General features: G+C 44.6%; 1 protein-coding gene and 1 long non-coding RNA gene across 4 annotated transcripts in view; one reads left to right on the top strand and one right to left on the bottom strand.

Annotated features, from left to right (window-relative positions):
- Slc10a7 (solute carrier family 10 member 7) overlaps positions 1-13,927 on the bottom strand; it is a 233,262-nt gene that overhangs the window by 16,805 nt on the left and 202,530 nt on the right. For 2 of the 3 annotated variants that reach the window (XM_031340381.1, XM_031340382.1), the window contains exon 10: positions 11,928-12,001. In XM_031340381.1, the coding sequence (XP_031196241.1) occupies positions 11,928-12,001 (74 nt within the window). Of the gene's footprint in view, positions 1-11,927; positions 12,002-13,927 lie in introns of those variants that run through there. The other variant, XR_004110067.1, reaches the window with a different exon arrangement.
- LOC116069616 lies at positions 4,331-6,514 on the top strand. Its single transcript, XR_004110070.1, has 2 exons — positions 4,331-5,157; positions 5,984-6,514. It is a non-coding gene; the product is annotated as an uncharacterized LOC116069616 (long non-coding RNA).

The raw sequence follows: 13,927 nt of genomic DNA, 5'->3' as shown, positions 1-13,927 counted from the left end.
AAAAAAAAAAAAAAAAAGAAGATATGCTTCAGTTCTACTAACAATAACAACAACAACACAACACTATTGTCACATGAGACATGTAAAACAGAAGCTGATGCTGTCACCTCTAACATGGAAGCTTAGTGTTCTCTAAAACCATTGTGTTGCTCTGACAGACAGTGGCAACTTCAGAAAGACATTCGATGCCAGTTAAATGGCAGACGTGTAAGCTGTGACCTAGACCCTCACTAAACAGCCTAAGTAGACACTTGTTTCGTTGGCATGGCTTTCAGTCACCTTCTCAGTGGTACTGTGCATCGACACACAAGAACAGATGGTCCTGACGGGGAGGGCTAACTTCAGTCGTTTGTCTTCAGATCCACTTCTCTTTCTAAACAGGCTAGCTCTGCAGGGACAGGGGAATGAGCCAGTGGTTAAGAACACTTGCTGCTGTTGGTGGTGCTATGAAGAAGCCTGGCCCTTACAGGTTCAGATACTTAAATACTTGATCTTTATAGAGTGGCACTATTTGAAAAGGACTAGGAGGCGTGGCCTTGTTGGAGGGAGTGTCACTGGGGGCGGGCTTTGGGGTTTCAAAAGCCTATGCCCGGCCCAGTTCTCTTTCTGCTGCCTCCTGGAGATCTGGAATGTAGAACACTCAGCTGCTTCCTCAGCACCATGTCTGCCTGAATGCCACCTTGCACCCTATCATGATGATAATGGACTAAATCTCTGAAACAGTAAGCCAGCCCCCAATTACATGCTTTCTTTTACAAGAGTTGCCTTGGTCATGGTGTCTTCACAGCAGAACAGTGACTCAGACACTGCTCTCACAGGACTGGATCAGTGTCCAGTTCCCACATCAGGTGGCTCACAACAGACTGTGACTCCAGCTCCAGGCCTCCACAGGCAGTCTCACGCACATGACACACATGAACACATGCACATAAACATGCACTAATTAAAGAAAAAATATTAAAGAAAAGGCTCACACACGACTACAAATAAAAAAAAAAAAGCTAGAGTCAGATCCCTGTGCTTTGTTTTGCTTGAAGCTGTTTAGTTACTGCATTATCCAATTCTATTCCATCTTAATGACATTAAAAACTGAGAAAAAAGGGGAGGGAGGATAGGGTATTTTCAGAGGGGAAACTAGGAAAGAGGATAATATTTGAAATATAAATAAAGAAAATATATTTCCAGGACAGCCAGGGCTATACAGAGAAACCCTGTCTTGAAAAACAAAAACAAACAAACAAACAAAAAAAAACAAAATGAAACAAAACAAAACAAAACAAAAAACCTGAGAAAAAATATCTCATTTAGTTTTCTGGCTAGAAGAACTTGAGAAAATCCTGAGTCAGTTCTGGAAAGAACAAGTGTGACTTCCTGCCTCCCCCCAGTCTTCCTGTTTCCTTCTTTGAATGCCTAATAGATGTACTTAATCTGGTGCAGGTAATTTTAATTTTCCAAAATAATGCGGTCAATTTTGTTAACAAATGAGAGGTCACAGCCTTCATGAAAGATGAAAGTCAGTGAGTGTGATGTGCGGTCTTGGCCTCTGCTGCATATCGGAACTGCTAAGGGCGAGCATGAGACAGAGGGTCTGGTCTATCCAGACAGAGGGAGCTCTTGGCTTGTCTGCCCCTGGATAGTTTCCACATGAGTGGAAAATGAGCCAGGCTCACGAGTCAGGCCTTCGATAGCTATGAAGTAAGAGGCATCATCAGCAAGATGATGTGCCAGCTCCGTGAGGTACTCGCTGTGAACACCAGGGTGAGCTATTTGATCCCTCACAGTTTTCTAATTTGGACAATGAGGCCATGAGTACAGCGCAAGGTTGTTATGAATATTAGCTGAGATAGTGAGGCAAGTTAACCCAATATGGTGCCTTGCACATAGTGAATACCAAATGATTGCTAGGAACATCTTCCAATGACTCAAAGCATTTTCACATCTTCTTTCTGACAGTATTTAACTCAGCTGTATGGGAGTGCAATCTTGGTCTGGTCAAGTGCACTTTACATTTGTTCTCTTATCAACATAACTATACCTCTCTCCTTTCTGGGGTACTGCTAGTCCTCAGAACTCTTTTCCCTCTGGCTGTCCACTGTTGAGTGACTTCATCTGCTCAGTAGACTGAGACAGTACCTTCTGGGGTAAGGCTTTTCACGCCTGAAGCAGAAACCCTCCTCTGTCCCCAAACCCGTTTTCTCCCACTGAGACCCACTCTTCTACATCCCTCCCTAACAGAATAAACACTTGTGGCTCCTCAGGCTGCTGGTCCCTGCTCTCTCCTGCACACACATCATAACTATTCTTGGTTGCCAATTTGACTATATCTGGCATGAACTACAATCCAGAAATGGAAGGCACACCTGTAAGGTTTTTGGTTTTTTTGCTTGGTTTGAAATGGGTAAATCCACTTTCAGTCTGGACTTTTGAGGTAGGAGACACACCTTTGATCTAGGCCACCCCTTCTGCTGGAAGCCTATTTAAAGACGTGGAAGAGGGGAGCTTTTGCTCTTTGTCTGCTTGCTAGCAAGTTCACTCCTTCACGGCATTAGAACCTACTTCTTTGAGATTGGGATGTGTACTGAAGACCAGCTGAGACATCTAGACCCATGGACTGAACAACTTCTGGATTCCTGGGCTTTCCGTTCATAGGCAGCCATTGTTGGATTAGCGGAGCGCCAGCCTGTCAGTCACTCTAATAAAATCCCATATATATTCATTCTGTACGTTGTTTCTCTAGACAGCCCTGACTCACACACCCAGCACTTCCCATGAGGTCTGCATTTGTCCGCTGATGCTGATCTTGGTCTGCATCATAGTCTCTCACTGATCTTCCTGCTTCTCCATGGTGTATCCTTTTACCTAGCCAACTGAGTGTCCACGGAAGTCATCCAAATTTGAAAGTTCAGCCTCATCACCTGTCCATCCAGAACCCCGCAGCGGCCTCCTCTCTCATCTGGACAAAAAGGCAAGTCCTCCCAGGGACCAGTGAGGCCAAGTCTGGCTGTCGCTCGGGGGTCTTGACATAGCAGTTTTAACCTAATTTGCTTTCCTTCTTTCCAACGCCAATTATGTTTGCTGAAGAATGGCCTGAGCCTCCCTCCCACAGGGCCCTGCATGCCTAGATCCCTGGCCATCACCGTGTCTGGGTCCTTATGTGTCCCTCCCTCGGGTGCTTGGGTTAATGTGTCCTTTGAGTCAGAAATTTTTGTCGCTGTCCTCTCATGCTCTGCTGTCCTGATGCTATCAGAAGGGCTTGTCGGCTTGTCCTCGCTGGAGTGGAAGCTGGACAAGGACCAGAACTAGGGGGATAAGGAAGAACCCACAAGGTAACAAAAGCCAGTTCTAAGCAAAGAAGAAAGAGATTCGATTAAAGGCTCTCTCTCTCTCTGTCTCTGTCTCTGTCTCTGTCTCTCTGCTTCCCTCTCTCCTATCTAGTGATAGGGGTGAAACTGGGGGAGGTAAAGGAAGAGGCACAAAGTTGCGAAGACGACGGGCTACAGATGGGTGTGTCCTTTGCCCCTAGCTGCCGGTAGTTTTCTCTCTACTCTAAAGCAAGTGCTGGCTGTCACTAAACACAGGCTCCTCGGCTCACAGTGTCTGTCTCAATTAAGGGAACGTCAGGGAAGAGACAAGACCAAATAAATAATTGGAGATGTAACTCTGAAAGGAGGGCTGTTCCTTGCCTGCCTGTTTGCCAGTTGAGATAGAGAGCTGTAACTTCAAGAGACTGGCATCTCCTGGGTGAGATCCTTTCACTTCTAACATGGTAAGCAGGGCTGTTCTGTGATGCACATTTTAGTATCGCTGGAGGCAAACCTCCTCAATATTAATAATCATGATAAACAAATCCCTCTGTAACTCAAAGAGAATGCACTGGTGAGGAGGAAGGCTTGGGAAGTGGGTTCCTGGTGTTCCAGGGTGTGGGAATGGCCTCACTGGAAAGGGTAGGAAAGGGCATGTGGGATGACATAAGGGATGTCTTCCCTTAGTCCTTATAGAATGTCCCTAATGTCCCTTTCAGAAATATGGTGTACAGGGGCTGATTACCAATGCGTACAATTCATCACTTTATAGTTGACTATGGAAATAAAAGCTTATTATCATGAAGAGCTGATATTAAATAGCAATAAGGATTGTCTTCCTCTTTCCTTCTTTTCTTTGTTTCTCCCTCCCTCCCTCCCTCCCTCCCTCCCTCCCTCCTCCTCCCTCCCTCATTTTCATTTTTTTTCATCAGAACCAATGAGTTCACTTAGGACTGCTCACAGCAGCAAGGACCACCGCTTACTTGGAGGAACAGGGACGGCTCAGCAGGGACACGCTACTGAGAAAAAGTTTCTCTCCCTCTTCCAGGAAGTGTGAGGCCTCAGGAGCCCCCAACAGCGTCTGAAGGAATAGTCCTAATTTTAATTTTAAAGAAGCCTTTGACTGTTCTATTTTGACTCTTTTATTAATTAGGCTACATAAACTTTGGCACTTCTCTTTTTTGTTAGGAAAACTATATTTAGGGCAAGGAAACCCGAAAGTCTCAGCCGAGAACATTTACAAGTACTGTATTTTACGGACGAAAATCCCCTTGCCAGGCTGGCGCTCAACTGCAAAAAAGACTCAGCATGAGAAGACAGACCTTGGCTCTACACTGGAACTCTAGTTCTGTCCTTCCTGACACATTCTGGAGCCTGCAGGAGCTGACAGCCACAGTTCCCACACAGCTACAGTCAGAGTAGGCCACTGTCTGCACAGTCTCAGGCAGGCACGGACCCTCTCCCGGAGTGCCCCCCAAACCAGGTGGGGCTCAAGCTCTGGCACTGTCAATAGCTTCATGTGTAGGCTGTGGGACCTGCTAGACCCTTAAGGCAAGCCGACAGGATTGCTAAAGTTTCAGGCTGTCCACAGGATATCAATGGTAACCCACTTACGATCATTATCATGCAACATAGCAAGGCAGTAATTGCACCAATCCCATCCTCTTTCTGAAGCCATCATGCTAATTAATTAGCAAGGCCTCTCTTTGCTAGAGAGCCAGATAACAACAGTATTTGCAACAGGACCTGAACACTCTAGTGAAGATCTGCCCTTGGAGCAGCCGGTGCTGGAGTTGCGGCTGGCTAGTGGTGCGTGAACTCGCCTGAAAAGCCGTCCACAAGATAGTATTTGACGGTAGGTTACTTCTTGTTACTACTAAGTACTTCAGTACTTAGCACACGGTGTCCCTGGTAAGTACCCCATTAATGTAGGCAATTGTTTCATTACTCCTATTGAAAACATGTTGAATAGATCAATGAAAGGTACAGAAACAATTAAAAACAAAGCTGAATAAGATAATATAAAAGAAATGTCTATATCAACTCAAGAATCACTCTGTTACTTTTTTTTTTTTTCTTTAAAGGTCAGAAGTTTCAGTAGAAGTTCAGTGTAAGGACAGCCCACAGCAGAGGCTACCCGGTCAGCACTGAGGAGGGAGGGGGTCTCCTAGTGGCTTTCTAACGTAGGCATTTGATGGTCACTGGTACAGAGGACAGGCGGAAGGAACCTGGGCACCCCGTGTCAGCTAGCTAAGTATCTGGCATGGTGTTAGAAAGAGCAATAGAAGCTCAGGCCACGAAACTTTCAAACAAGATTCCTTACCTTGAATGTCATACTTGGGACACAGAACCCTGGGTTTTCCTAAGTTCTGACCACAAAAATCTAGCGACATCAAATCTAGTGCAAACCCCCACAAAACTGAGAAATATACTTTGTTAGAGAAAGTATGCCTTCTCCCCTTCTTCTAAAAACAAAACAAAACAAAACAAAACAAGCCAGGCAGATGACAGAGGTGATCAAAATCTTCTGGGTCCCTAATTACAGAGGCATCTCCAAGACACTGTCAAACAGAAAAACCACCACACTGCCAGCCTGTAACTAGGCAGTGACTGTTAGGAGGGCAGATCGCAGAGATTCTATTTCCTGTCTTTACTCTGGATTTCCATCTCTTCCTTCTCAGCCTGCTGTCAGAAGGCACGGTGGCTGTAGCAGTTGAGGATGGACTGCCAACGGAGTGCCCTCCTGAAGGGAAGGCTGCTTGGTGGAGACCCTCCTGAAGGGATGGCTCTCACCCATGTGAGAGGCTGGAGACAGGGCTCAGCACTTACGAGTGCTTGCTGATGAAGTGTAAGCAGAAGAGCGGGGATCCCAGAACCCACATTAGGTGGGTTGTCAAGGCCTGCAACTCCAGCTCCATGGGATACTAGATGTTCCGGCTTCTGTAGGTGCCTGTACACATGTGTATGCACACATACAGACACACACACGGAGATACATGTATGCACACATAAAAAGACCCACTTGAAAATAGTATGTTTTCATTATAATAAAGAAAAATAAGAGACGAGTGTCTGATTATAACTGGGGCACATGGAAATAGTGGTTTTTTTTTAAAAAAAGAATAATTAGAAGTGTTAAGTATTCTGAAACATCTTATGAGAATGTATTCATAACTTTCTTGATAAATAATTAATAAAACAATTCAAATCCATGCCACGGTCTTATACGTACAATACTCAGTACTAGTGCCTGTTAATTATGTGATCTGAGCTAAGTTAAATTATGTTCTCTTTTGTCATATGCAAAGTGAGCTAGTAGTTACAGCCTTGCTTAATCACCACATGTTTAGGTACCAATGGTTAAATAACTGCTGCAGAGAGTGATGCCCAGTTCTGTGGCAGTTAAAATACTCCTCATGTATCAAACAGAATTATAGTTAGGCTTTGGGATAAAGAGACTACCAGATCTGCAAAGTTTTGTCATTTTGACTTCTGCCTTAAGAAAGAGATCAGACTGTTATTCACGCTTTCAGTTCTAGTTGAAGTTCATTCTTCACCATCTTGAAAAGCTTTCGATTAAACTTGAATAAAAGATCACTTTGTGATTTTATTTCTCTTAACCATTCTTAACGTGACAGTGTGAGGATTAGGAAAAGAAAAACCTTTGCGTGTTGGAGATGCACAGGGGTGTGTGTTGGGGGAGGGGCAGTGTTGGCGTGCCACTGAGCACATGTGAAGTTACAGCACAACCTTTGATATCTGTCCTGACCGCTATCTGTCCTGACCGCTATCTGTCCTGACCGCTAGCCCTACAGCTCCCGGAGGTGGGCGTAGGGGAGGTCTCCTGTGTTCACCTCACCACAGGAGTACTGGATTCCAGATGCATGCCACACTAGTCAGCTTTATATGGCTTCTGGGGACTCAAACTCAGGTCCTCAAGCGTGTTTGGCACCGGCTTTATGGAGGTGTCTTCCCAGCCCCGTGAGGTGCTTACTAACCTCCTCAGGCAGCAGTCAGAGCTGCAATTCCTTTGAAGAACTTTCCCTCGTACACCTAAGAGGAAGATTTACTTTATGGAGAGGGACACAACGGAACCAGACCACGGAAACTAAAAGCTGGAAGAACTTACGCACCATGTGTGACTCCTCACCATGGCCATGGCTTTCCCAGCTACGTGGCTTGGTCCAGCTGAGAGCCAGAACTGTGACTTAGTACCAGGAGCAGGGGTCTAGCAAAGCATCAGGTCTGGGTTCTCCCTACTTTCTCCTGAATCTTAAAAGTTTCCATTGTTTAGCTTCCAGCTATTAGCTTCCTACCACTGCTGAGCAAGGGCCACAGACTCATAATGTACTGTGGACAGCATGAGGAGGAGCTGCCTTGATTTGACTGTCTATATAAGTATCTATAAATGACAGTTATAAGCCACTGAGATGATATTCTTTATTTTGCTATTTAAATTACAAACCGATAGGCCGTGTAAGGACTTAAGGACCTTAAACATCCTGAATCATTCTCTTCTTAAGTGTAGCTAGAAAAGTTTTCATTATATGTTGATACTCTAGAAAAAACCAAGTGATTTAAATCCCTGAGAGAAAAAGATAAATCTGGGATCCAATCTCTTTCTTGATGAAATCTATTGACTGTGTACTGAGCCAGTCTTAGCTGAGCTGCTCTTCAATCTCCGCTATGTAAAACACCTTCTCATTATTACACTAATATCACCATCAAACTGCAGAGTGGCCAGTGAGAGTTCCTGGCTTCTATGGCAACCCACAGCAAGGCTGCCGTCTTGAAATTGCCTCCGACCCCAGTTGGAGCTGGAGGAGCACGGCAAACAAGCCCTGTAGTTTTGTTTCAGATGAAGCACAGTGATAGCTCTGTACTTCCTTCAGGCTTCCTTCCTTAGTGAACGAACTCCAGGGAACGGCATCATGTCAAGCTTTCCAGATGGATTATGTGAGGCCATAGCTCAATGTCATTTCCAATAGGAAGCCTCATAATTAAAGGTCAAATAGTCACTTCATCTGCAATCAATCAATAGAAAAAGTACTAATACAGAGAACTAATCAATCAATGGCAAATGCGCTAATAAAAGCAATGAATCAAATATAGCACGTGTGGAGATGTGAGCACATGGGAGACCAAGACAGGGTAAGGCGAGAACAATAAAATAAACCAAAGATGAACGCATGCACGGAGGGGACTGGGGAGGCTTTTCCAAGCCACATGGGTACCACGTGGACAGCACTGGTTATTCTTAAATACGAACCAGGTAGAATCATAAGCTGTAATCTCTTGTTTCCTTTAACATATTTTACTTGAGGTGTGTGCGTGTGTGTGTGTGTGTGTGTGTGTGTGTGTGTGTGTGTGTGAATGTAAAATCACTGGAAGAAATAGTATGACAGCATTTAACACAGGAAAAGATGTATTTCTAAAGTGCCAAGCAGCTATATCATAATTTGTTGTATTTCATCTTTGTGTGTAAAAACAGAAACAAAATATTTCTGGATGATGTTATATGGAATTTCCACCCACTTTCTGGAGTGTGATTTTCTTCCAAAACAAAAAAGTTCTATCTGCATGACGACTGGACTGCAGCTCCGTCACTACGGAGACACATTATTTGCCACCCCGAAGATATCAGGACACCAGGAGAAGGCCTGTGAGCATGGGCAGAGCAGACTTACTGGGTTTTCCAAGTCTACTCTAGCAGTCATCTCCTGGTATATGTGGAAATAAGGGCACTTTGTCTAAGATAAAAAGAAGCAATGAGGAAGAGGAAGCAATGACCAGAGGAAGCTGAGCTGGAGCAAGGATTGCAGAATCCATGAAGTGGAAGCCAAAGTCTCTCATCTTAGACCTCGGGAATCTGAGGCCAGGTCAGGCATTTAGGGCTTTTAGTTCTCAGAGAGCTTAGGCTCATCAGAGTATAAAATGGTAAGGATTTACACTGTGTGGCCATTGCGTACCATAGAGTCTTACCATCAATGCGTGGTCATCGATGGCACAGCATCTTAGCATCGCCGTGTGGACACAGACTATCACAGTGTTTTACAATCATGATGTGGCCACAAGCTACCATGGCATCTTATACTCAATGCGTAGTCACAGCGACCACAGTGTCTTACCCAGGTACGTCACCATACTGTGTTATCACTGGCTGCCACAGTATCGGACTATCACTGGAAGAGCCAAGTGTATACTTCTTAGGGGAACTCTTTAAAAGCAAACAGAAACCCGAGCTCATCTAATCCTTCTAGAAAAGCAACTATTTCTGCAAATCAGCTTTCAGAAGGCATAAAGGGCAAAGGGGGTGACCCTGGGAGTAAGGGAAGGGAAAAGAGACTTTGGATTTGAATGAATTTGCTTATAAAAATAGAAATACCAGCCGGGAGGTGGTGGCGCATGCCTTTAATCCCAGCACTTGGGAGGCAGAGGCAGGTGGATTTCTGAGTTCGAGGACAGTCTGGTCTTCAGAGCTACACAGAGAAACCCTGTCTCGAAAAAACCAGAAAAAAAAAATAGAAATACCAAGTATAGCGGCACATGCCTTTAATCCCAGCACTCAGGAGGCAGATCTCTGTGAGTCTGAGGCCAGCCTGGTCTTCAGGATGAGTTCCAGAAGAGGCAGGGATATAAAGATAAACCCTGCCTTGAAAAAACAAAAGGAAAAAAACAACACCGCCCCCAGTCACCCCTGGGTGTGCTTCCTGCGGAAGGTTCAACTAGCCATGTATGCTCAGAAGAGGGTCAGAGAGAATAGAAATTATCATCCACTTGGGTTTTTTACTCCACAGCAAGTCCCAAGAAGGTTCAGGGTTAATCGCCCACTGCAGACTGCATACAAGACAGCCATCATGAACATGTGCTCTAGGAGGAGGCCTCATCTGAGCCCCTCTGACGTTTGGGTACATCTCTTGGTTTTCATAAGCCTCGCATGCCCTATGTGGCATCTATAACAATGTGTGGCAGAGACGCCTTCTTTTCTATTCCAGGAAAAGGTATGACAGGGTCATGTGACTGGAACCCTGGCAGAACACATTTAAACTAACAACATTAATATCAGAACTGCCTTATGGAGGGCACTGGGTTCTGGGCAGCAGAGCCAGCTGTGAGCCAGCTGTGAGCCAGCTGTGAGACGAACCCTCAGACAGTCTCTAGAACCTCCGGAACACAGTGACTGTCAGGGACTCTGTCAGGGACTGGCCATTTAGGATCCACCCAGGACTCTGCTGGGTACTTTGCAAAGTTTGCAAGCTTTACAGTAATACTGAGAGTAGACAATTAGCCCATTTTACAGATGCAAAGTTCAACGATGTTAATACCAAGCACACCATCAGGATTGGAATGCAGATCCCAAAGTTTACTCCTTCAGTCTGGCGACTATAGAGATTTCGGATCCAGAGGCACAAACTACCTTGAAGAGTGTTGTCTCATTTTGAAATTACTTTCCAAACTTAACAAAACTGGTAAAGACCCCACCAAAGAGCTTTATTTACAACTTATAAAAACATGAAGTCCATCTGCTTTTGGTTGATGAAGGAATGTCTTAAATGTGAGCAAATTTTAATTTGAGTTTTTATGCAATACCTCAACAACTCAGAGAGTCCAAAATGACGGTATTTTCTAATAGAGTTCCTGAATTCTTCATGAGTTTTAACGACTGAGAACACAGGTTCTAGATGTCCCCCAGGTTAGCGGAATAATGCATTAAGTTGGATAAGCCTATGCAGACATTAGCACTCTTCTTAATCTTTTTCTTTAGATAAATATTGTGGGGAGCCGTGAAGCTTGAGAGGCATTCGCCATGACAAGATGGCGCCTACTTCCGCTGTCGAGTAAACAACTGTTTGCGCATGTGTGTGGAGTGAGAGGACGCCATGTCACGGCCCATTCTGGGGTGTTACGTAGGGTAATGAGCGAACAGCCAATCATGGGCAGACACGCCACGCTGTGGGCAGATACCCTGCACTGTGGTGTATATAAGCAGTGCGGATTTTGGGTTCGACCCTTTTTTCTATGGATGGAGACAAATAAACAGTTGCTGCAGAAGGAACCTAGTGTCCGCATGTCTTCTTCTCGGCAAGAGGACTGTGCGGACTACAAAATATGACTTCCCTTTATTACTGTCAATCCAAATGAGTCACTATGGCTAAGTCACCTTCGTAGAAAACAATATAACATTAAAAAATGAATTTTAAACTAACATCAATCACCAAACCACAAGTAATAGCATTCACTATTGTCATCTTGATATGAGCTCCCAGGAGAAAAAAAGGCAATGCTTTTCAGGTGCAACTCTAGAGCCATCCAAAGAAAGGTTTGCCAATTGCATTTTCAGAAACAGGCCTCTGAGACCCCAACCAATGTAGGCTAACATTTTGTACTGATCATTTTTCATGAGAATGGAAAACATGATTGTAAATTAAGCTAAATTCTATATTATTAATTAGGTCCTCAGAAATTGGTTTGATCAAACAACAGACTCTAGAGCAATGCTCCCTGCCCTTGACTGTTGTTCTTGGTCTAAATGAATGGCAGTCCTGTCCAGTTAACTTGAGAAGTTTCCGAATGTCACAATTCTTTAAGGCAGTATGTAGTTTTTAACTTGGGCGAGTCACTTACCTAGGGTGAGGGACTTGTGTGTAGAGCAGAAGATGATAGCCACTGTGTCTGATGGTGTGAACCCCGAGTTATTCCTGGGGGAGATAGAGAGGAGTTTTACAAACCCTTGTATGAAAAGCCAACCATATCCTATATCAAGTGTGCCCATCTTCATGTTAGCATCCTGCTGATCAGCCCTGGTGACAGAGGCTATTGTGGAGCAAAATGCCCTGGCTGATTTCTACCTAAAGAACTGAAGTTCCTATGCCCAGTATAAAGGTTTAGAAAATCATGAGCCAAAATCAGGAATAATAATAATAATGATTAATATTAATAAAAATAGTAAAGACAACAATAAAATATTCCATCTTGGAAACTCTCAATTCCTATAGATGGTATAATTCCTGTAGTCTGCCTATTCTGTGCTCTGAATTCTAACAAGAAAATGCTCACCAAAAAAATGCTTCAGAAATTAACACAGATTAAGTGAACTTGTCCCCAAATCCTGTGTCCACCCAAATTTAGAGGTTTCTAACGAAGGAGTCTACATTTCCCTTAGTAACCTCATCTCCCCAGCTATAACTTTTGATGGGAGAAAAATCTTAATCCCTATTTAGATGAATCCCTAAGTAGATCTTACATGCTGTTTTGAATACTCCCTGGAGGAAAGATGTTAGAGACCTCTCTCAACACACCACAAACATCATGAGAGTATGTAAATGGTGCTGGTCTTCTCTGGGGGGGGGGGGAGCTCATGGCTCTGCAGTACTCCTTCTAGGCTCTTGGCAGCAGCTGGGGTCTGATGTCTCCCTAGGCTGAGGCCCCCACAGATGAGTAGCACAGTTGAGTAGTGTAACAGGCTGCCCTCCTGTCTCACACTAGACTCTCCTTGTGTTCTTTAAACATCATGCCGCATACCTGACATTTCATCCCTTCATTCCTGTGGTGAACCCAACAGGGAGGGAACTCTCAGGCAAACATCTGAGCTATGACAGAATAAGAGTAAAGATAAATACTGCATGTAAAGGAGGGGTCAGATGTGGGGGGTGGGGAAGAGGGAGACTGGCCATGGCAGAGTAGACTATCCTGTCCCTGGAGTGGGTGGGCTGTATCAGTGGACCACACAGACCCTCCCAGGAATTAGGGGTGGTAAACCCATAGTCCAAGCCTGGACCCATATGCACAGTTGGCAAAGAGCAGATTCTTCATGTTGGCTCATTTTCAGGAATGCTGGCTTGTGCCAAGGTATGGACTTAGATGAGGCAAGTGGAAACACTAGAGCAATATGATCAGACCTGTTCTAAAGAAGCGGCCACACGCTGGGCTGTGGTGGCACACGCCTTTAATTCCAGCACTTGAGAGGCAGAGATAGGCGGATTTCTGAGTTCAAGGCCAGCCTGGTCTACATAGTGAGTTCCAGGACAGCCAGGGCTACACAGAGAAACCCTGTCTCAAAAAACAAAACAAAACAAAACAACAAAAAAAGAAGTGACCATGCAAACAGAACCAGCTGAGACTGAAGATGGAGAGGGTGGCCAGCCATAGTGGGGAGCTAGAAGAACCTCTGGAAGAGCACAACATGGCCACATGGAGTTTGAGTGACCAGAAGATCCGCTGCTACTCTCCAAGGAGTGCCTCTTCCCAATGAGCACACTGGATTTCAAACCCACAGGATAGTGTCAGTCGACTTTGTGCAAATAAATGCAAATGTGTGCTATTACTTGTAGAGAAAAAGTTATGGGACATTGGAAGCTCTGAGCATTCTAGATGGAGAGGCACACTGAGTCATGAATGGGAACAGGATGGAAGAGATAGCCACTGCGGTGGAGACTCAAGGAGCTGATGCTATGAGGTTACATAGATACTGGAGGGTGGAGAGTCAAGGGGCTGATGATAGGAGGTGAGTTGTTATAAGGAACCATGAGTCAGGGAGGAGTGAATCTTAAGAGGATCAGACAAAGGGGTAAACAGAATTTCTTAAGTTTGTTGCTATTCGTTTGTTTTTTTTTTTTTTTTTTTTT

The sequence above is a fragment of the Mastomys coucha genome, unplaced genomic scaffold (assembly GCF_008632895.1).
Source record: "Mastomys coucha isolate ucsf_1 unplaced genomic scaffold, UCSF_Mcou_1 pScaffold22, whole genome shotgun sequence".
In the NCBI taxonomy this organism is placed as follows: Eukaryota; Metazoa; Chordata; class Mammalia; order Rodentia; family Muridae; genus Mastomys; species Mastomys coucha.
This window is presented reverse-complemented; position numbering and strand designations above follow the sequence as displayed.